We start from the raw sequence: 23,946 nt of genomic DNA, 5'->3' as shown, positions 1-23,946 counted from the left end.
TATCCTTGATTTACTTTCCCGGGCAGGTTGTAAATCAGCTCGGAAATGTTATCCAGCGAGAATGTTGCCTTCTCGCGCGCGGCGGACCTAGATACGCCGGACGGTTCGCGGTTACGTTTTATCCGACGTAATTTATTCGGAGTTTGACGAAACGGAAACGCGCGGCTCGTAGAGACGATCTAGGTTCGAAGATCGGACGATGATCTATCCGCGTGGCGGTTAAGCCTTAATTTGCACGAGCGTTCGTCCCCCCCTTTCGAGACCGGCCGCGCGAGACTCGCGGCCGCCAATTTCCGTGCGGCATGCCGCGGCAGGGTGTTCATTTTCTCCGCCGTCAAAACACGGCCCCGGCAGACGAGGATTCAATCGCGCAACATTTAGAAGCCGATATTATGCCCGATCGTGCACGTGTCCCGCCGGTCCGATCGAATTTGAGTCACGTACGCCGCGCGAAAGTCTCTCGAAACAATAATCGGTCCGCCCGGCGGGCACCACGGATCCGGGGGCTGCCTCGCAAATTAGCAGTTGCCCCGCTCCCTCGGACAAATTAATAGTTGAACAAGGCCGGGACAGCTGGCATGAAATTTCGACGAATTAGCGCGTAGCGATGGCACGGAGCCGGTCGTAAATCCTCCGTAAGGAGACCGCGTTGGCAGAAGCGATGGATTCGTTCGTTCGGAGCGCTATCAGGCATCTTCGGATACTTAGGCTTTTAATCAATCGAGGATGATTGCTGGGACTTTAATTATTCGATTTTAATCGCTCGTCTTGGATCTCGTTCTTCCGACTCTTCTCGGTCCTTGTTCTAAACTCTACGCATGTCTCACAATTTTGATCATCGTGCTAATCCTCAGTTTGATCCTAGATCTAATTCTCAACTTGATCCTGGATCTAAAATTCTTACCAACCTTTAGACTAATTCGCTGCTTTGTTCTGATCTCGATCTTCGATCCTACACCCACAGTCGTTCGCAGCCTGGTTTCTATCGGCTCCCATTTCATTCTTCGTCTCTAACTTCGGCTCTCCATTATCATCTTTATTCCGATCTTCATCTTCAGCCCCATTCCTTTTATCTCATCCTTCTCTACGCTGGATGAAGAACACTTCATCCTTGTCCTAACCCACTTTTTTATTCCTCGCTCTTCTTTCATCTTGATCTTCAACTCGATTCTCTTTCCGATGTTCACCCTGTTGTCCATTCCGACGTTTATCCAGATCTTCATCTTAATATTCCGATGTTCAGTCTGATATTGATACCGATGTTGATTCCGATATCGATTCCGATGTTCATCCTGATGTCCAACCCGATGTCCATCCTGTTGTTTATTCCGACGTCTATTCCAACGTTCGTTGCAACGTCCACAGCCCGATCTCCTCTTTCCGATCGTCGTCGCTACCCCCACACCGATCCCACCGTTTAACCCTCCGCGATCCCCGCCGATCTTAATCCCGCCACCGCCACGTCCTGGCGCTTATCTGCCGTTCAATTTTTATCGAACCGATGTTTATCCGGAGAGTCAAGACAAGTAGCAATATCGGTGCGGGTCGCACGGTTGCTGACACATGCCATTGGCCAGTCCATGTTCGAACGTTATCGACGGGAGATCGACCGCGGTCTCCCTTCGATCGCGATCGGTAGTGTCGAGTGGTTGCGCGGCTACTTAACCGGGTTACCCGACCCGAAACAGGTGTTTAACCGTTGGTCCCTCGGCCGGCCCGCGAAATGAATTGCTAGGTGGGAATCGCGTGGCACCGACACCGCGAACAACAACCGGCGAACAACACGGTCCGCGACTGGCCCTCGCGCACCATATAATTCGAGGATCATTAATCAACCCGGGTCTAGAGCACGTTAATTAATTATTTGCGTCCTTCTCCGTCCCGGGGCCGTTAATGGTTATTGATTCGAGCGCAGCCTCGATTTTGACTTTCGGCTCTGCAGCTGCTGCCGATACCGATCGGAATTGGAATCCCGCCTGCTACAAAGTGGACGTTCAGGCTACCAGGCACGATCGGCTCGATCGCGGATGCTGATCGAACCGACTCCTGTTCGTGTCGATGCCGATCGTCGAGCGAACGCCGCCCTTTCGCGTCTCCGTGTACACCATCCGCGCGCAACCTGGTATTAATGACGCATCTCGTGACATTCTCGGATTGCCGGCACGTCTCCCGCGGAAAGAAACTGTCCGCGTCGCATGCGGCTCCGATGATCGTTAACGTTGAAATACTTCGTTCCGGGCACGAAGAATTCGCCGCGGACGATTTTATAATTTAACCGGTTGCAGAAGCTGTCGCCGTCGATATCGGCTCGATCGCGACATTGATACGAAAACCGATCGCCGTTCTTCTTCCATGCAGCTTGGCGTTACCTCGAATAATTGCAACAATTTTGAAACGGTAGGTGATTCAAGTTCCCTTCTTCAATAACGACAATTGGACTGCGGACTTTGCGTAGCTCTGGCGGAATTTTTATCTCAGACTTTTCATTCCGCATTAAGGGTCTAATAATCGAGACACTAATTGCTTCCAAGTAGTTCAACGTTCGTGACAGTGTTATTTGAAATTCTCGAAAGAATGTAGAACAGTTTTTTGGAGCGACTGTACGCAGGAGCATGGAAGAGGAGGCGATAGAAAAGTCCGAAATGGTTTGCCGCGGATAGGCGAGACCACAGGAGTCACGAAGACCTCCCGAGCGTACGATTCGCCTCGGCCACTAAACTAGAATGTTTAGCGTGGTTCGTGACTGTCGGAAGCGGGCGATCCCTCGGAAATGTCAAGGCCCCCCGAAGAATAGAATCGGGCCACGGCAAGGGAACCACCGCGGGTCGAGGATCGATCCGTGGCCGGGTAATGGCTACCCATTAATGAATAGCCCGTTCTATTCGCGACTTCCAGGTAGGTGGATCCACAAAGTAGCCGAAAGTATCGGCCCGGGACTGGGAACGATCGTTCCCGCAGAGTTTTTACGTTTCGCCCGGTCCGGTTCGCGGAATAGTTTCTAGGTTCTTCCGTTAATACCCCGTTATTATCTCGCAAGTTCTCTCTCTCTCTCTCTCTCTCTCTCTCTCTCTCTCTCGTCGAGCGAAATACGAGCACCGCCGGCCGGATTTGAATGCCGGTTTATTCTAATAGGTGCTCGTTCGGGAACCCGCTCGACAGAGAGATTGGTAATCTGCAAAGGTGAAAAAGAGTGGTATCGACGGTATAAGTGTATCGATGATAACGAGTAATCTTCTTAGTCAGGAGGCAAGCTTGGACAGGGGATCGCATGGATCGTGGCTCGCGCTAGTCTACCTTGATCTTCGTCAAACTGCTCCCATCCGCTTTAATCCTCCAGCTTTAGACCCTTTCGGCCAGCCCTAGCACGATCTAATTAGCCACATTCTGCTCCGCCGGACTGATCTGACCTTACACAGCTTTGGCCGGGCAACCTCGAACGACTCTGGCTCGCAAGCAAGCAAGCAGCTCCGTCGAGTTTGCTCCAGTTGGCCCTATCTCGAGTCAATCATCTCCGATGTGTCCCAATCTGCTCCAGTTCGGTTGCGAGCTGTATCAGCCAGCTCCGGTATGTCCCAACCAGCTCCAATGCATCTCGCCGCGCTGTGCTCCTCGCCTGACAGCCGCGATTCAATGCGATCTCGGTCGGCTCCTCCTGAACCACCTAACTCCACACGGTGTGTTCACCGGTCTCTCGTCTAGCCTGCTGCAACCTGCTCCGATCGGCTCCAAGCTTCACCTGTGCCCCGGGAATACCAGGGAGAACACGCTCGTCGACACGTAGCATTAAACCTAATGAACGGCATCTCCCGTTCGTGGATCGCTCCGCGAGAACCGGCCGCGCAGACTCGGCCGATTCAGGTCGAAAAGAAGAAAAACGCCCGAGCGGATCGGAGCGGAGAAGAGACGTAGTTCTCTCTCTCTCTCTCTCTCGCTCTCTTTCCGTCTCGGTCTCTGTTTCTTCTGGCGCTGTAACGCGTCCGTGGCAATCGTCGAAACTTCGCGCCAGCTGTTATTCACTGAAACTATTAATTTATTCCGTTGCCAGGCCGGCCTAAGTACGGTGTAAACGCGCTCGGAGCTATGGCGTCGGCGCGGAGAGGCCGCGCGCGGCGTTGCGAGCGGCGGCGGCGGCGGCGGCGGCGATCGGCCGATCCGATACACATTGCCCGAGAAAGCCGGCTGATGGGAGGGCTGGCTCGCTCCGCTCGGGAGAGGAGCAGCCCCGGTAAACCGAGAAGGTGCGTTGTGTGGGTTGATTGCAGGGTGCAGCACGGTGTTTGCTTTATAAATCGTGCGCCCGGTCCGCGAGAACGAGAAGAGAAAACCGGCCGACGGGTTCGAGCGAGTGCGAACACCGGCGGCCTGGGACGGGGATAGCACCCGATTGATATCGTTCGGAAATTGGGTTATGATTTATCGGGATTTCGGGTCTCCGGCTCCGCAACCGGCTCGTCCCCGGACGATTGAATATACCCGTGCTAAGGCACGAACGCTATCGAAACTGGCCCTGGCCGAGCGACGGCCTCCTATTCGCCTAGCCGAACCGATGGAAATCACGGGGGGGAAACTTCGATCAGGTGCAAAACAATCATCGAGAACCGGCGACTCTTCGGATAACCGGCGGAACTTCGACCAACCACTGCGTTTCTGACATTCGAGATTCATGGGGATGGAAATTGCTGCGGTGATGCCACGGTTCCAAGTGGAAACAATGCGACGATTAAATAATAGAATGTTTAAATACTAACAGAGTATTTTAAAAATAAATATTCGGATAAAAGACTGTGTCATAAAATAGCTCAGAAACTTTTTACTATAATTGAGGAGTGACAAATCTTCCGTTCACCTTTTTCGAGCTGAAGTCAAGGGAGACAAGTCAAGCTTTAAGAGTCAAGGTGCTTCAATCCTATTGAATAAGCTCGCGCAAGTATTAAACTCGGAAAGCGTCACACTACAGTAATTTTTCCCAATCATCAGCTTACAAATGAAAATGGACAATTCCGGAAGAGTAGACTCGATTATTCGGAACACGCGTTTCTCTGACGTTCGACAACTATAAAAATAAGTCACGAGGCTCGAACAACCGCGTCTCCTCTTCCTAAATTATCCACGTTTGTTTGCGAAGCGGAGGACGATTGGGGAGAATTTACGGCGTTACGGGGTTCGTAGACCACCGGACAGCCGGAGCGCAAGGTTACCGGGAATCGGCCGTGCTCGAGACGGCGGCCATTTTTCCCCGATTCCGCGAGCGTCGACGGGGCCCTGGTTTCCACCAACTACATACCGATACTTAGGTAATAACCCGGTAATGACGGGCTCCGTTCGAACAGATTTACTTTTTCTTCGGCTCGCGTGTAGCTGCCGCGACCAGGCCGGCAGAGAGAGAGAAGGCCGGGGGGTGAGGCCGGCGAGGAGGAGGGAGACGAGGTTGCAGAGCAAACACGCCAGCGTGGAGGATGATGATGATGATGATAATGATAATGATGATGACGATAATGATGATGACGATGATGAGGGTATTCACGCAATCCGTCGGTCTACATAGGATCGCTACATATTTATACAGATCGCTGGGAGCCGTTGAAAATTCCATCAACACGATTATTACGCGGCGCTACGTGTAGTACGCGGGCGATCGTGTGCCGCCTTCCTAGAGTCGCTTCTTATTCCTTCGTCGGTGGTTGCGTATTAGTATCGTCGATTTAATTGAATTAGTATCGTATCGGATATAAGCGGCCGACGTTCCCGAACGCGACTTTTATTACGAGCCGTGCGAACGGCGAAGGACGAAGGGCGCATCCTGGGGCGTCGCTGTCTCGTTCCGTTCTAGCGCGATGATAGCTGTCAACGGCCGCCGTAAGCTCTTTCGATTCGGAACGCGTGAATTATGTCGGCGGAAGAGTCGGAGCGATGAACCGCAGCGATTGCCTGTTGAAATGTAAGCAATGCACCGTGTTCTCCAAAGTATGGCGATAAATGTCCTTCGCACACTCTTCGATCTTCTTCCTTATTCGTTGCAAGAAACTTCGATTCGCCTCTCTCGCGAAGTATAAGATTCCTACGAAGTTTCGTCTCGTGATTTAAATCCGCGTAACTATGTTGCGAATAATAAATAAGCTGTGTTTATTATTTCTATTCCTTTGTTTATTCAAATGATATCACATCGTTCAAGATATTCGCGTCGACATGTGCAAACCGGAGAAACAACAGGCCCAGTTCCCGTTACACGCAAATTCCTGTTAGATTTTTCTTCCGCGTATCGACGAGCCAATCGCACGATCGAACAGAGATAAAGCAACGATCGACTAGGTAAACAAATCAGGTTGCCACGGAGCAAAAAGGATTTCAATCCGTGCACGCAACGTCTCCGTGGACGAGGATCGGGGGGCTCGTAATTCCTGATAGGCGCGCGGACGATAACGCATTGGAGTGATTAATCGATCAATTCCCTCGACCTGTGTCGATACTTGTCCCGCCGTAATGGCTTCGGATATCCTTCGATTTTGTTGCGTCGCAGTTTTCGAGCGGCCATCGTCGGCGTTCCCCGCGATTACGCCCGTCCTCGTTCCATCCATGCTAAACCGTCGCCCGGGAACGAGACGAGGAGGAAGGCACGGGCGAGCGCGCTCGGAGGACACGCTCGATTCTCGAATCGAGGGATTCCGCGCGCGGCGGTTCCCTTCCCTCCGCGCTCATTGGACCGAACGTATCATTACCGCGGAGCAATTAGTGTACGAGGCTCGGGACGGACGATCCTTAATTGCAACCTAATTACTTTGTAATGCCGATCTATTAATCTCCGTGTAATATTGCCGTCCGAGTGCGTTTTAGGTGGCTGGGCAGCCATCGCGCGTGTAAACTGTTAACGAGCTGAATCGGTCGCGAAACCGTGCGAGATCCTTTTGCTCGCGGACGGACACGTCTCCGCGCGGTAAACGTTATTCGATAGATTTTTTTTCGATTTATTCTCGGCGTTGCCTCTGCTTTTTTTTTATTTCTTCGCTCATCATCGGACGAGATACGATCTTAATTGAACCGCGGCCGCGCTATTAGCAGACCGAGTAATCTCATTTCCTCCGTTCGAGCTTCCAGGGTGCGAGACCGGGTCCCTCGGAATCCTGTTTCCTTTCGCCGTTAAACGGATTAGGAAAGAGTTAATTGCTACATTCGAATTTCGAATGGAAGCGATTTGCGTTAAACGGTTGGCTCTCGAGGCGATGCTTTCTGTTTCGTTGGGATAAGGTGTTCTAACCTTTACGTGCTGTGGTTCGATAGCCCGAGGGTTGGGCGAATCGTCTTCGACAAATCGTCTTTATACAAATCTAGAGATGGTTGATGCAAAATTCTCATGGTGAATATAGAGTAAAAGTACTTTGAAGTCTCTTAAAGTCTCCCTTAAATTCCGAAAATATTGTCTCTACTCTTTAAAAAATGGCGTCTATTGATGCTTGTTGTGACAGGTTCCTGCGATCGGTGATCTCGAGATGACCATAAATGATCCACCCCTAGTGCAAGTATTAATTTACTAATACATTAACAAATACAATTAACGTCCAGCTCGATCATCGAAAGATCTCCACCATTTCGGGAATATCTCTGCGTGCTGCCAGAGCAAGGAGCAAAATCGATACGGTTCTCCTCCAATTTATTCCGAGCACCGTGCTCGATTTCGAAAATCTGCGCGCCATAAACGGCGAACGAATTGCACGGTATCGCCGACGTGTGGTGGCTCGCAGGTGTGCGATGCGAATTCGGGGAACCCGCGGCGCGCGGCATCAATTCCGTTGCACCGGTCGCTAAAACACCCTCTATGGGGTGCAAAAATTCCACGGCATCGCGGCAACAAGACCGCTGCGAGAAAAAAAGGAAAAAAGAAAACAGAAGAAGAAGAAGAAGAAGAAGACGAAGAACGGTACGAAGAAAATATCGGAGAGAGACCGGATGTCCCAATGGGCCAATTATAATCGATCCTCCGGAGCGGTTCGTGGATCCACGGTGTCCGCGGGAGACGTGGCTCGGGGTCCATGAATATCCATGGGGCCCGGGGAGCAAATCGTGTGGCTGGCGTGCTCTGATGATAGGTAACCATGTGTAATGGAGTGCTAACTACCGGCCACCTCGCGAACCAGCACACCTTCTTCTTCCATACGGCCAGCGGGGAAGAAGAACCGAGGGAGGTTGCGAGGAGTCGAACGACGCGGCGGCGACGGGGAGCAGGGAGGAGGGAGGAGGTGGAGGAGGACGAGGAGGAGGAGGAGGAGGTGGAGGAGGTAAAGGAGGTGGAGGCGGGGAGGAGGAGAACCTGCTGGAACAGGGGAGAGACGGAGGAGGAGGAGGACGGGTCGAGTCTATGCCCGGGAAAGAGAGGAACCGGGTGGAACCGGCAGGAATCGAGAGGAACCGAGAGGAACCGAGGGACAGGCCGACAGGCTTGACCGGTGCGAGCGAGACGCGGTGCACGCGGACGGACGGTGTGCACGGACGCGGTGCAAGCCGGGAGAAACTGAACGGGCAATGCCTGGCCTCTTAGTTTCTCAAACAAGGGGGCGGTACCTCGCAGACCAGTGGCAGTCAACCGGCAGAACTATTTTACTTTCACCCCTCGGTGTTCCAGCAACTTTTTCCGCCCGAGACTTTCCAGATTTGCCTCGCGGCTCGCGCCGACCGCGTACCGGATGTTTGCGCGCATCCCCTAATCCGCAAAACACGCTCGCCGATTTACCACAGGCGGAGGACCCCGTCGCGTTCCTTATCCGGATGCACCGATTCCTGGGACTCCGTCGCAGACGGTTATGCAGATTCGGAAACGTTTTTCTTCCTTCTCGGAGTTCCACGATATCAACGTAAATGTTAGGAAGAAATTCGGTAGAATTTGATATTTGCTTCAACTGCAATAATGTTTCAGGGTTCGTCTGAAATGGACAAGGAATAATTTGACTCTGTTCGAAATATTTTTCGGTTTAACAACGAAGATCTGATGCTTGGATCTAGAGCTGAGATCCAATTTAAAATTAATTTACGAAGAGAACATTTTTGTATTTTGAAACACATGTATCGGTATTTACCAGTGAGATGTACTTAATTTATTACATTTCCTGTGTCAGAGGTAACCATCCCCTAATGGAAGTTTTCAAGCGGACACGTTAACTTTGCCAGTATACGGTGACTAGATACTGCAGGAATATGTCACCTGTCACGAGCAGAAATGAACACGCATTCCCCCTGCCCGGATACTTAATCTTATTTTGCTTTCCATTAAATCGAATAAACTGCGGCCGTTGTGGTGGAAACCAAATTAGACGTGAAAAGATAGATTGATGGAACATCGGGTGATAAATGCGGATGCAAAAACGTCTGACAAACGTCTTAATTACAGCAGATGGGAAACCCGCGATTTATCTTCGACCGTATACGAACGAAAAAGATTAGCCTGGCGCTAGATCGCCGGACTAATCTACGCACGATCCAGGCGCCACGGGATCGGCGGGATCCATTCCTCCAGAGCATGAGAGCAGACCAGGGAACTCTCTCTCTCTCTCTTTTTCTCTTGGTTTCACTCACTCTCTCTCACTCGCTCTCTCGAAGGGAGGAAGAATTATTATCGAGATCTGTCTCGAGCGACCTTCCCGTGGGTCTCTGACCGATCTCGAAGTCGAAGATCGTCAGTCTCTCTTCTCACGATCGTCTTGCTCGCGAGGATCCTCGCGCGCTTCCGCCTTCGGTCGATCCGTCCGGAATGCTCCGACCGCGGTGGATCCTCCTCCTTTCTCCCTCCCCCCCCCCTTCCCTCCCTCCCTACCCTCCTTTCCTCCCCGGTGGTGGTGTATCTCTCCCCTTGATCCATGGGATTTCACGGCCGGGAGAAAAATCGAGTGCGAACACGGCCGATCAATTTGCCCTAAAGAGTCGTTAATTTTCGGTCGATGCACTCCTACTATCTTCGTGCTTGTCGAAAATTATATTTCGCCGTCGAGGAGGGCCGACGGGGAGCCAGGAGGAGGTCTCCGGCCACATAATAAGCCTGATCGGGCCCCTTTAATGAGCCATAATGGGCCAGCAAGTATGCGTAATCGCCGATGATGGCCTCGAACACGATTCCATCCCGTTTTCCCTCCGCTTCCATCCCCGACCCCCCCCCCCCCCCTTCGACCTCCCCACCCCTTCCCCCCTTGCCGCCCTCTTCCCAAGCCTTCGTTTCTCCTTTTTCGCTTTTGTATTTTTTTCTCCGTGTTTCTCTCCTCTTCCCCTCTCTCTTCTCTCTCCCTCTCTCGCTCTCGCTCTCTCTATCTCTGTTTCGTTCTCCGATCTCTTTTGCCGTTGCAAAAGACGGTGCACGGTCAGCCCCCGACGCATACATACAATGTACCGAGAGCCATGATGATGGCTCTGTGTCACCTAATTTCGAGCAATTACTTTTATACCCGGCCGCGGGACCGATGCTCGCCCCGATATTGGGCCTGATTACAGAACAGCGGGGTAATAACGCGCGCCCCGGCCAACAATTTCGAGACGCGCAATGAGATCTGACGTGATCGTCCGCGTTGTGGCGCAACGACCGATTAAAAACGTGACACAATGTTCTCTTGGTCGAGAGAAATCTCTTTCGCTCGGTCAACCATTTTGAAAGATTCTCCGAACTTTTGTATTAGAAATAAATAGATCTATGCTGAGACAAAAATAATCTTTCCTTAATTTCTACAGCAGAAAAGCAGATGGCGGCACCCTTAACTCTTCAGCGCCGCGTCAGTCAAATATGGGTGACACTAATTTCTCACCAATCGTGAAAATTCATTTTTATTGCGATATATTTGAACAAGATAATAAATAAATTTAACTAGAATATTACGACTGTGGAAGAATTCTAATGCCATTCCTTATGATAAATTTTTAATTTCCAGGTTTGTTTTAATTAATTAAATTGCTTCAACTGATTGCTAGCTCCGAACGTGTTAAAATGGATCCATAGATCAGTCCACAGGAATAAAAGCTTCAAAATAAAAATACGAATGGGACATGAGCGAATCGTTCGGGCAGGCTTTTTCTTAGAATTTTTCGCCGGTCGTTTCGCGTCGAGGTACACGGTGCCGCGCATAATATCGTCGGAATCGGTCGACAGGATCGCGGAACCTAACGTCGCGACGTCATGCGCTCATTTAAACTTATTTACTTACCGGGGCAAAACGGTGCCCAGCCTCGTTTAATGCCTGCCTCCACCCCCTCCGGCTCCCCCGGCCTCCGGGCTGCACACCGCAGAGCGCCAAGCCATCCTCCTCGAGCGTTCGAGCTTGCGAATCAATTTAATCGGGCCGTCGGTTGTTCCGAGAAAATCATAGGTGCCGGCCGGTTATTTAAGATACGGAGACCCGCGAATCGTCAGTGACTCTCAGCCACCGCCGTACGAGCTCGACAGTTTTTCCTTTTGTTGTTAATCATTAGCGATACGAAGATATTTGCAGACAGAAGCGGTCGATGAAAATTGCGGTGGTCGCGGAAGATTTTTGACTGCCCTCTGCTTCCTTCAATTTAGGAAGGGGTTGTCCTCTGTTTTTTGGAGAACAGTGTGTTCTGTATATCGCTTTGTTACGCTTGGAAAATTATTTCTCAACTCTTTGTTATTTTATTTCGTTTTTTTATCTTTAATCTAGTAATTTAGAAATACAGCTATTTATATCTGAGTTTTATTAATTCGCCAGTTTCGCGAAAAATTGAACACCGAGTCGATATAATTTTAAGCTATGTTACACACACGGTAGTAACACCATTTAATAATTTTGTTAATAGTCGATCTTCTTTTGTTAGAATTTTTTCTCAACTTCCTATGAAATTGTGCAAAGTTTCCAAAATTGAGCGAAGAGAAACGCTTTAATTCTCGGGGTTTAAAATGATTACGGATCGAAATACGAATAATGTAACATTTCAAATTGTTGGTATTGTAAAGTGTAAAATGTAAGTCACTATGGTCATCGACAGGGGGTTGACAGAAAGCTCGGACGGGGCACCCAGGCTGCGCTGACATTCAATTACCGTCCACTTAGTGCGACGACGTCCTCTACGTACGTGCATCCACTTGATCTGGCAATTTTCAAACTAATCGCCCTTAATAAGGAATCTCGAACACGCGGCTGTTGGGGTTTGCTACTCTCAGGTACCAACCGGGATCAATATCCTTTCCTCGAGGCTCTCTGATCCTGCGCCAACAACAGGGAATATCCTAGAACCAGCTGACATTCCCGTATTATTTCATATTAGTCGATTCGATGAATCGATTCGAAGCCGAAGAACTTGTTAAATTTCTTCTGCTTTAAAAAAAGCAGAAAATCGGTGCCAATAGATCAAAATAGAATAAAATAACGTAATAAGTATACTATTTAAATATAATTTAAATTGTTATGATTTTTATGGAAAGCGCGAACGTTTTCAATTTAATCCAGCTTAATGGGACTTTTACCAGGCAACACGAATTTTTAATACGATTCGCGGCGGAGCGTTTAACGCGATATTGTTAACAATTATATAAAAAAGTAAAGAACTGGATATAATGAATATTTAACGAATTTACATAAACATCTACGACCCGTTGATGAGCTGTTATTATACTTAACCCCGATGTCCACTTTAATTCCTGTTTTCGTGAGGCAGCAGCCAGCCTTCAAAACTGGGAATCCGCGCAAACATGGCGATCTATTAATCACCGTTCACAAACACGAGAAAAAGAGGACCGGAGGATGAATGATCCAGCGATTATGAAACTGGTTTAAGCCGCGTATATATTTTTGTTCCCGAGCTGTTTCACCTATGACGTTTCTATCTACGAATGGATACCGTTGACGTGATCGGTACGAATGAAACGACAGGCTACCGTAGCAGCTTGATAAACCAGGTTTAAAGCCTTTATCATATTGACTATCGAGGATTTGCTAATAAAGTTTAAGTTGTTACAAAGATTAAGTTGTTACAAGGGACAAAATTATTTTCGCGAACCTTTTGAACTAAATAAAATTATGAATTTTCTGGATTTATTACGAAACCGAGTGACTGCAAATTTAAGCAACAAAGTGGGAACATTGCTGCACCATTTTCGATTCGATAAGCTATGGAAAGAACGAAGCGTGACGTAAAATTTCGATGGTAGGACTGAGTGGCGTCCGATTCCATCGATTTTCCGATCTGGGTGTCGAACGACTGACAGCTCGCGATTTCCCGGAAATCGCGGAAGTTCCCGAGGATCGACGCCGGGATCGATCGGATCGGCGAGAGTGGCACGACTCGTCCGGTTGTTCCGCGGTTGCGGCGACTATACCCCACCCCCGCGCGAAATGAATGATCGCGGTCACAATGGCGGGCCGCGGCTTAATCCTTAGAAATGATCGACGAGACACCGCGCGCGGTGCACAATGGGGAACGAGAAGAAGTCGGACGCGCGCGCTTAAAGATTACATTACATTCAAAATGGCGTGCTTAATCAGGCCATTTATTCGCCGTAGGGAACGGACCGGGGTCCCGATTTGAAAAGGGAGGAAAGGTTTTTGTGGTTCCACGGGGCCCTCGGCGCGGCGGCCTCGCATTTCCTGCATTGTGCCCGGCTGCCGGGCATTGTCGACCGTCCCGGTGCCCCCCCGCCGTATCGATTACACGTTACAATTATAATAAGCAGTTAATGGCGGCGTAATGTCGATTCGACGGGCGAGCGTTTCCGTGACCGCGGGAAAAGTGTGCGGCTCGAGCGTCGGCCGGCGTCAGATGCGCTCGGTTACCGTCGAAAATGTTTGATTGCCGGTTACACGGCGAACAATGAACCCGCGAAAGCAACGACGCGAACCGGGCGCGGGCGCATTGTAATCTTTGGACGCTTTCAGCTTCGGACACGTAAACAAATAACAATGGCGCACCTCCGTAAAATAATACACCGCGCGGTATTTCTTAAAGTAATACACCGTTCGTTTTGGACACCGATTACAGCGGAACGAGTACGCGCGGATTATCATTACTGCCGGTCGTTGAGCGGTCGCTTTCACAGGGCGAAGATTTTTCTGCGGGCATTTTTGCAGAATGCCTGGACTAACTCTCCGCGTGGCGGAAACGCGAATGATTGCTGTAATTTTTGCGTGCTTAAGATCGAGGCGTGTACGAGCAACAACAATGAGACAAGCTTTTCAATGAAATTATTGTTCGCCGTAATTCCTCATCGACAGAATTCTTTACCCCGATAAAGAATCAACGAAGGGTTAATATCCATGGAAAGTCGTTTCACTTACCGACGACTTTTTATTCTTTAATATTCTCTATGGGAAAGAAATTGCAGGAACCGCGTCGACTTCCCATGCCCCGCAGAATCTCCGATCTCGTGTTTGCATAAACGTCCGCGGCCACATAAATTAACTCATTTGTAACGAAATTGTACAATACCGTCGCAGCCACGAGTTTCTCCTCCGGTCACCCTTCTATCCAATTATGCTCGCCATTGTGCCCGCTCCGAGAATAGTCGAACCGTTCGGTCGCGTTCTTTTCCGGTCCGCGGCGTTCCGTGCCTCGAAATTCTCGAATCCGGCGGGAAGGAAATAAATCGAGGAGCTCTCGGGCACGGCGATTGGGCTTCGCCGCGTCGGCCGTGAAACGTTCGCGACAAAAATTTCGGATAACCGTTCCTCGTCGGGCTTTTTTCGGTTAAATTCGAGCGGAAAGCGACGAGCGAGCGCGACAAAAAATAACGTTCATTGTCGCGGAGGGTTTTCAAACAATGAGCGATACAATGGCGGGCCTGGATCGCCGATTGTGTTTCCCCGACGTTTCGTCTTTCTATTTTTCCAGCGACAACAATGACGTTGTAACGAGTCTGCGAGCGTTTTAATCCACGGAGCAACGGATTTTCCAATGTAACGAATCTGCCTTCTTTTTTTTTCGACGCCGCCAATCCTTTCTGACTTCGAACGTCTGGCTAAGTTCAACGAATTTTCAGATCCGAACGATTTCTCCCCGAAATTGCCGATTTTCGTGCGACTTCTTGTCGAACAAATCATTTTTGTCACATCGAATTTGCTTCTATTGATAGAGTACAAGTTTTACGTATCTACGAGGAAAACGAGCGGCGGTACGGCAAGAGATTGAAAATTTAAATTGATGGCCGCTTTTATAGGCGCACATTTTCCTCAACTTAGTCGGATTAGTGGAAGAGGAAATGAATGTACTGATTTATTCGAGCAGCGATGCATAAACTGGTTTCTGGCATGCTTAATCTCGAAGTAATTGATTCCGGAGCGGCTGCGGCGTTGATGGTTGCTAAGAACGCTACTTTGCGCGCGAAATAGTCATTGAGCGATTCAAAAACTTCCGAGAACGATGGCGAAAACGAACGCCTCGAGGGAGAGCGTTCCCTCGGTACGCAAAGTCTAGGCCTTTATTAAAATAAAGTTAGAGACGATCGGTTAGTATGTAAAAAGAACGAGTGAATTATTCAAAATTACATCACTGTTATTGCTAGATTAATATTATTATTATTGATACTATTATTGTAAGATTTTATTGCTATTACCAGAAGTGAATTCGATGCTCTTTTATTATTCAGGTCAGTTTTAATTTTCCAAAAATTAAACCAGCCTTCCTAAAATATTCCTTCAGCCTTCCGCAAAAAATATGAAAACTTTAAATTCGGATTATGAGAGAGCAATTGTATTTTAAAAAGCTTCCGAACATTTACCACAAAAGCTTAGCAGCTATTCGAAAGTAATTTGCCATTGAACGACGACGATCGACGCCCATTTGCAGCTCGTGCAGAAAGCGTTGGCCCTTCGAAGCCGGAAAAGTCCCAAAAAGGCGAGCGCCGTCGTCGCAAGGGCACCGAGGTATCGATTTCCCTTTTTCCCCCTTGCGAACCGGCGAACAATCGACTTCCCGACAGGTCCAGCGGATTCGTTTGCCGTCGAAGGACTCCGTCGGCGACTCCTCTCTTCCCTCTCCCCGCCGGGCACCGTTTTGTTCGATTTTCGTTGGTTTCTTCTCGGCGAGAGCGCGCGCACGACCCGTAAAAATCATCTCCGCGGGCGTCCGGGATTTCAATGGGCCCCGAAAGGGATTTACAGGTGTGACCGTTCGTGTATACAGATGTATAGCCCGGTCGGACGGGGCCCGGCTCCGTTCGGGTTTCCGGCAGTTTCGGTGCACAAAGTGCATGCAAATTTTCTAAAGGAGACGTCCGACGTTTTATTTCGGCTCGTTTGTCCGCCGCGTGTTTCTGCGGCCGGCCAACGCTGTGCCCCGATACCATTAAACCCCGAGGGCCGTGTATCAAAAATCCTCCGTGGCTGCGTCGGTTACGCCACCCCTTTTCTCGCGGCCTTATAAACCCCGGTCTTCACAAGCTTCACAAGCCCGGGCCTCTCTCTCTCTCTCTCTCTCTCTCTCTCTCTCTTGTAACGAGACAATTTTGTTTCTTCCTTTTTACGCGGACCGACGTGGGACAATGATTGCCGAATTGGACGGGCCACGGTCTCCTCCAGGGCCCGTTCCCTGTGACCCGGTTCCGCCGTTCCGTCTTTCGGGAGCCTGAGATTTTATACCCGATTCTGCCAACTTCATTTCGAACTCGGCTCTCGACCCTGTAACAATATACCTTGTTTCTGCGGGATACAAAGCGTCGCGTTAGAATAGTTTAGGTCTGGGAAATAGAAACGTTGAAGGAAAGCTTGGTTAGGGTTTCTCTTTCACGAGGGTGCCATTAACCCTTTGACTGCGGCGTATTCTCGGATAGAAGCATCGATAGGAACGAAGCGAAATGGGTAGATCGGTCGCGAAGGTGTTGCAGTAAGAGCGTACATTTACGTTTCACATATGTATATTTACGTTTCACATTGTCAAAGGGTTAGAGGGTGCATAGAAAATCAACGAGCGAATGGTTTCTTTCCTTTCACAACTTTTTAAAATCATTTAAAAACTGTGCTTGTCAAATGCAGGCGTCGAGGAGGGGTTCTTAAGACATGATATATTTAAGAGTTTCTCGCTATGGTGCTACATTATATGGTGGCATGTGTTACATTGTACCATATTATATGGTATCATATTACACGCCATGTTATATTAATGGACAACAGCAACTGTTTTATCAGTTCCCGCAACGTTCGAAAATAAACGCTGAGCAATCGAATTGAACGGAATAAAAGGAAAGCGAAAGATCCCGATAAAAACATGGATACGCCGGTGTCATTAAAAGTCCAAGGCTTCCAACTGCTTCGAAAGAGTAAGTCAGCCCATTAGCATCCTGGCGATCGAGGGATAAGACCCGCAGAATCGTTGAATTATTTTCCTTATAGATGCATCATCGGGCGGATGAACAAAGTGTCTTATCGAATTAGCGAAGGTGCGAAATAATAGCCACGCGAGAGATAGCAGAAATATGAAGGCTACTGTGAGAGGAAAAAATTAGTAGCAATCGTGCAGCATTCAATGTAGCAGCCTTCATCGATAATAAAGAGGGTGAGTTACAATATTGAGAGATATTCCTGCGGCAGGTGTTCGAGAAAAGTGATTTAAAAGGACGCAACGAGAATGAAACGACTGCAGGTCTGTGGACAAGTCGACTTATCAAATAGCAAATAAATTATAAATATTTTAAAGATCTCACGTGACATAGAATTAGGAAAATTAATTTTTTTTAAATTCGCTTCAGATGTATTTAATTATACAATTGCTGGACTGTGGATCTCCATGCAATATAAAAATGATCAGGATTAATTGAAACACCCATGAGCCAAGCGAAAATTTTTTACGCTGTCAAATAACATTAATAAATTAATGCATCAGCATGTTTAATATCTCCTAATCTGTTTCCAATCTTACATTCCACGCACATATTTCTTGCCATAAATGCATAAAATCCAAAGTTCAATAATTACCAATCTGTACCTATTATTTCAACAAATGTTTATTCGTCGAATACCGTATCACGCGAGAAGATACAAATACTCATAGCGTATTTGCTGTTTCAAAAATCGACTACGTCACCGAACGGAGTATTAGAACGCGCAAGTAAACGCGGAGAGGGTGACGCAAGGATGTGGTCCGATAAAAACCGTAACGTTGAGAAGGTATTTAGCCACAGATGTATCCGAGCACAGAGAGAGGGGGCGAGGTGGGTGTAGAGGAAGTTAAGGAGCGAAGATGCAAGAGGAGGAAAAGGACGAAAAGGAAGGAGCCGTGAACAGGAGTAGAAAGAAGAAAGGAAAAGGGGGGAACGGTTGGGAACGGGCGTGCTCGCTGCTCGCGCATTGGTGCACCTCTGTGTACGATGTGTGCAGAGTCGCCATGTTGAATACCCCCACTTCCGTTCCACGTGCCCGTACACCTACACAGGTGTTGGGAACGCGATACCGGTCGCAATATCGTCTTCGGTAGGGCGAGAAATCGCGCATCAACGGCTCCGCCATGGGGGCTGGTTATCCTCACAGGGGGGCTGGTGGGGGCAAGATTGGTCCTGAGGCCGAGGCCGAGGCCGGCGGCCGACGACGCTGTGCCACGGTACCCCGTTCTGCCCCACATGGAATCGCTCGGTCCCTCTTCCCCGTTCCGTTCCTCGCGAGTTTCCACGTATTTTGCGACGACTCCGCGATGCAAAACAGCCGCTATGAAATCCGGGCTTTTCTTTTCGCTCTTCAGTGTACTCTAAACCGCGGCCGATGTAACAGCTTTCCCCTAATTAAAATTCAAACGGCCGCCTCTCCGTTGCCTGCTATAAACGTCCAAAACGTTGCGATGGACTATTTAGAATTTGGATCTAGCGGTCTGATCTTCGTGCCTACGAGAGCCTGGGCGTTGCTCGAGTTCAAGAAGAAAGCTGCCAAGCTGTTAGCCCCGCCGTCGCGTCGTTATTATTATCAATTAGACTCGCCGCAATCTGCCAAAAAATCGACCGGGCGTAATTTATGCGGGAATGCCCGCGGAGGCTGGCCAACGAGAGCGTCTCTTACCAGGCGACGCCGATGCTAATCTGTATTTTCTACCAATTAACCGGCGACAATCAAATTAATCAAAAGCCGGTACGATCTGATAAAGCGGTAACGGGACGCGACCGGGGGCACGAAATAACGGGTAACAAATTGCACGACAGACACAAGTTCCTCCGGTAAAACGGCCGGCCGGTTGGCTGATTGAAAAACTGTGTCGATCTATTTTTGCGGTCGCTTTACGGGGGGCTACCGAGTGATTACCGTGAACGCCGGCACAGAAAATGACGCGCAGATCACTGGCATTACAATGCTCTCTCGGCAAGCAGGTCTAGAATTTCTGGTTGGCCGGGACAGCGGCGGCGGCAGCGGCGGCGGCGGCGGCCGGTTCACCGGCTGCACCGGTGCAGCCGAGGCGAAAACGGCCCGAGAGAAGGAAAAATGTGCAGCCGATCAAACCGGGCGTTTCGCGCGGCAATTTCAGCGTCCACCGGCTAAGAGAAAAGAAGATATATCGGGACCGATTCCGCGAATTATCCGCGGCCGGGTAGCAATCATCCGGTTTAACATTTTCCTCGGCTTTCCTAGCGGTTGCTTGACTTCTGACGATTTCGAGGGACTTTCTACCATTAGCCGGGGCTCGTTCGCCAATTACGGTATCAAGAACCGACGTAAGAAAACCGCGGAGGAGCGGCCACGACGGCCCCGGGTTCCCGGTTTTTGCTGTCGATGATGATCCCCCCGGCTAATTGACTCGTTTCTTGTTGCTAATTAGATTAGAGAGGCCTAATGGTTATTGCTTGCTCCGGGACGGGGTCGGCCGTCTCCGGGAACCGAGCGCGTTTTCCTCCGCTCGACGGCGAATTAGGACCTACGTGCTGGTATAATTGGTCTTACGTAAATTGTTGGGCAAACGCCGTTTCTTCGGGCGAGCAGCAGCTCTTTTTTTCGAGGGATATGAAATTTGAACGTTTACGAAATTACGGCGCGCCCGGTGTCACGCGATTGTGTGGAAGTCCTTCGAGTCTCATCGAATGGGACCCGATGATCGACGAAAGCAGCGTTTTGGTTGGATCGCACCGTTTACGGTTACAGGAATGCGACGTCCATTTTTCCTACGGTTGATGCGACTCTTACACGTTAGCGTCGCTTTCGTATTTTCTTCGAAGCTGTCGACGAGATCGTCGAGAGACCAAATATTTTCGAACAGAAATCGTCGATGCTAACGAGAATGTAAAATGCTTCTCCCGAACTGGTCGTGCGAAAGAAAATTTCAGAATCTGCGCAGATCGAATTTCCCTTGTTTCGCTGTAAAACAGAGACCGCGTAACTCATCAATTAAGCCCGCGCCAATGATAAATTACGTAAACGATCGACAATTACCTCGATCGTGTAGCGATCGCGTAATTTCACGCCGCGTTTCGACACCGTTTCCCCGATCCGCCGGATCATTAGATTAAACACAGACATTAGCCGGGACACGTCCACCTCTGGATTTCGAGTTTCCAAAGAAAGTGTCGCCGTGCACGCTCCGACACCATAAATTACGCGGTCGCGTCGATCGCGCTATGCAATGATCTATCGCGGCAATCGCTCGTTAGCACGCCGGAGATCCATTAGAAACTCGGATTCCCGATCGCCCTCCAATTAGAGACCATTAAACGCGATCTTTCGGAACGCGTTCTATTTCTCGGTGTCCCACTTGTACAATCGTGAGCGATGGTTGGACCAAGTTTAAATGACTGTTCGTGTTTTCGAATAGCTTTGGATACAACAGACAAAAAGGATCGGATAAATAAATATATTTGCACTTGCTTGGAATTTTCTGGAAGCGACGATGGAGCGCGTTGTTTCTGGGCGCGAAGATCTACGCGGCGAATGATCGATTTATTTAACTGGTTTATTCCTACAGGGTTGGTGGGAGAAAAGAGAAAGGGGAGATGCGAGGATCCGAAAATCCGCCGAAATCGACTAAAATCCTTACCTAGGACAGACCCTGCAGCGGAGGAAAATCAGACTCGAAGGTTCCGCGTCCAACCTCCTCGGACCTTTCCAGCGGAGCCCCCACTCGCGTGGCGCGGCTTGGCGCGAAGATACACAAAGTCACCTCGAGGAACATCGTCGGCGAACACTTTTCCCGGGTGTTCCTCCTCCTGCGGGACGAAAGAAAGCTCGCCGAGGCGAACGAAGACGGAGACGGGAGACGGGCGACGGGCGACGGGGCGACGGGGCGAGAAGACGGCGGCCGCGGAAGAGGGATAGAGAGGCTGGCCTCTGGAGGGGGTCGCGACGTCGCGAGGCGTTGTGAAGGGGTGTAGGGTGGAGGGTGGAGGAGCGGTGGGCCGAGGTGGGGGCTCCAGACGTATTAATTAAACGACTCATTTTCATCGCACGACAAAAACGTGAGTTTAACGCCCATCGGCGACTAATGCGTCGGCCCTCTGCAGCCCGCCGGTACCCCGAGGAATCGCGGTAGCGAGCACCGAGCGGAGCCGAGCAGAGGAACGGACCAATCGAGCGCCGTCTAGTGCACGCCCAGTCTCGTAGTTCGCGACGCTTCGCCACGCCCTCCGTCGCTCGGACCTTCCCCCACCTGGGAGCCGGACGAACCGGCTGGTGGGGATGACGGGTGACTCGCAGCCCCCACCACCGGCCAAGAGCGCCTCGTTTAGCCTGTAATTTGCTCAAACACTAGCAAGCTCTCGTGCCAGAAACATCCGTCAGAGCCGCGGAGCTCTGTGGCCTGCTGGAGTCTCGAACTGTACGCGCGGCCTGCACACTCAGCCAGTTAGCTCCAGCTTAGGCAACACGGTCCGGCTGCGTAACTGTACCCCAGGCTCCGTCGATCGCGTCGAACACGGTGGTGCAGCCGTCCCGTAGATCGGCTCTCCCGATGGAGAGCTGGTTCCCAATAGTGATTGTGTACCGGAGTGCCGTGTATTCAAAGTGGTGAACACTCCGCGCCTCGCCTCGCCTCGCCTCGCCTCGCCCCGCCTCTGATGGTTCGGTGAGACCGTGGACTCGCGTGATCCTCGCGGGGTGACATTCGCCGGTACTCGACAGTTGCAGGATGTGTGCTCGCGGTGCAGGGAACTGAGTGTCGAGCGAGTGTCGTTCCCGGACATGGTACAGGTCGATTAGGTCGCGCTCGATCGATCGATCGGACATCACCCTGTAGACGTCGCGAGTGCGAGTAAACGTCGCCGAAAAAATCAATCGCCAGTGGATCCAAAGTGTTTCTAGCCGTTCGAGCGACACCTGACGCGGGTGGTAGGAGGGATGCGGCGGACCTGACTCCGCTCTGCCCGCCCGTGATCCTGCCGAGCCACCGAAGCGCGTCTATCCGCCAAGCGTACGATAATCGTACGATGATGCCGCTCGCGCCGACGCCAATCGTACCGGTGCCCTCGAAGCCGAAGATCGGCTTCAGCATCGACTCAATCGTGGGCGGGGGTGGCCAGGGTGGCCGGGAGGACAGATTGGACCGCCTGGAGCGCGTCGAGATCGAGAGGGATGGCAGCCCGATGGACGTCGAGGGGTCCTCGTCGCCGCGGAGTCGCCGGGTCACCGCCAGATCGCCCGGCGCCCATTCCGAGGGCTCCGACCGGCCCGTGTCACGGAGCTCCTCCATAGAGTCGTACCCCAACTCGCGGCGGACGCCTTCGCACAGCCTCCACCACCATCACGGCAACCACCACGGCCATCACCATCACCTGACCGCCGCCACGCACCTCGACTTCAGCAGAACGACGGTCCACAGCCACAGCGGCGGCTCCACGCCCAACAACAGCCCCAGTCCGCCCCACAGGATATCGCACGGCGACTCCCCCGTCGGCGCGCATCCTCAGCCGCCCCCGGGGGTCGTTCGACCTAGTCCCAACTATCTCGCGCCGCCGCCGGGCGCGGCGACCGCGGCCGCCGTGGCCGCCGAGCAGCTGAAATCGTTGTACGGGCTGCCCGGACACGGCCCAGCGGGCCCGCAATCGGGCCAGAACGAGTACCACACGCAACAATTGGCCCTGGCGGCCAACCTGGCCGCGGCCCAGCACTTCCAGGCGGCGAACCTCGCGGTCGCGCTGCAGGCCCACCACGGCGCGTCGCCCCATGGACCGCCGCACGGGCCCTACCCCCATGGCGGCGCGCCCGGCGGACCCCATCCGCCGCCGCATCCTCATCAACCGCCCAGAGATAGTTACCCGCTCTACCCCTGGCTGCTCTCCAGGCACGGACGCATCTTCCCGCACCGGTTTCCCGGAGGTATGTACACACACTGTTTTCCTTCCTACGGAACAATGCGCGCCGGGCTCGAGCTCCACCGGGAATTCGGATGCTCTGAGATCTTATCTCCTCGAAGAAACGGGTATCTCCGGGTTGTCGAGGGACGGATAAAGCCGACGACGGTGGCAGCTTTGTTGGGATATTGATTATCGAGTTCTATCCTTTGGGTCCGTGGTCCCTGCCTTTTGTTTCGGGACATGCTGCGGCGTCGACAGACGCTTGGCAAACGTTTTTCTCTAGACCATCGGCGTTTAGCTGCTTCGAGAAACGTCGTAGCCGACATTTCATCGATTGTCCAGGGGAAAGTATGTTCAATTCGTTCTCGGCGCAGCAGCTAATTAATTGGCACGGCTGCGTTAAAGCCCTGTAACTTTGCCACAACACGCTCTATCCGATTACAACACCTCAATGCTTGCTACCGAGTTGCGGCGCCTCGGACCAATCGCAGTCGCAAAGACGAGCTTCCGAGAAACTGGCTGCAAGTCTCGGTAATTAAAGTACCCAATAAGACGGCGGCGAGAAGAGATTATCTCCCGGAGCAGTCGAAGAAAAGAGCTTATCGATCGGCGATTAATTTCCGAAACGAATCTGCACCGTCAATGCCTCTAATTACTCGGGCAGCGCGCCGTTTCTCGGACAAAAACGACGCGGCCGAAACGCGCGGCCACTTTCTCCGCGAGTCGGCGGCGCGATTTCTTCTCACGAGGCTCAGGGGGGGGGGGGGGGGGGGGGGGGG

The 23,946-nt window shown here is 51.1% G+C and overlaps 1 protein-coding gene across 1 annotated transcript in view; it reads left to right on the top strand.

The window, feature by feature from the left end:
• The first annotated feature begins 21,639 nt into the window (after positions 1 to 21,639).
• LOC144467877 (uncharacterized) overlaps positions 21,640 to 23,946 on the top strand; it is a 50,113-nt gene continuing 47,806 nt past the window's right edge. Inside the window, exon 1 of the mRNA XM_078176861.1 lies at positions 21,640 to 23,189. Coding sequence (XP_078032987.1) covers positions 22,301 to 23,189 — 889 coding nt within the window. The 5' untranslated portion in view covers positions 21,640 to 22,300. The remainder of the gene's footprint in view (positions 23,190 to 23,946) is intronic.

Source organism: Augochlora pura, chromosome 3, assembly GCF_028453695.1.
Source record: "Augochlora pura isolate Apur16 chromosome 3, APUR_v2.2.1, whole genome shotgun sequence".
Taxonomy (NCBI): Eukaryota; Metazoa; Arthropoda; class Insecta; order Hymenoptera; family Halictidae; genus Augochlora; species Augochlora pura.
This window is presented reverse-complemented; position numbering and strand designations above follow the sequence as displayed.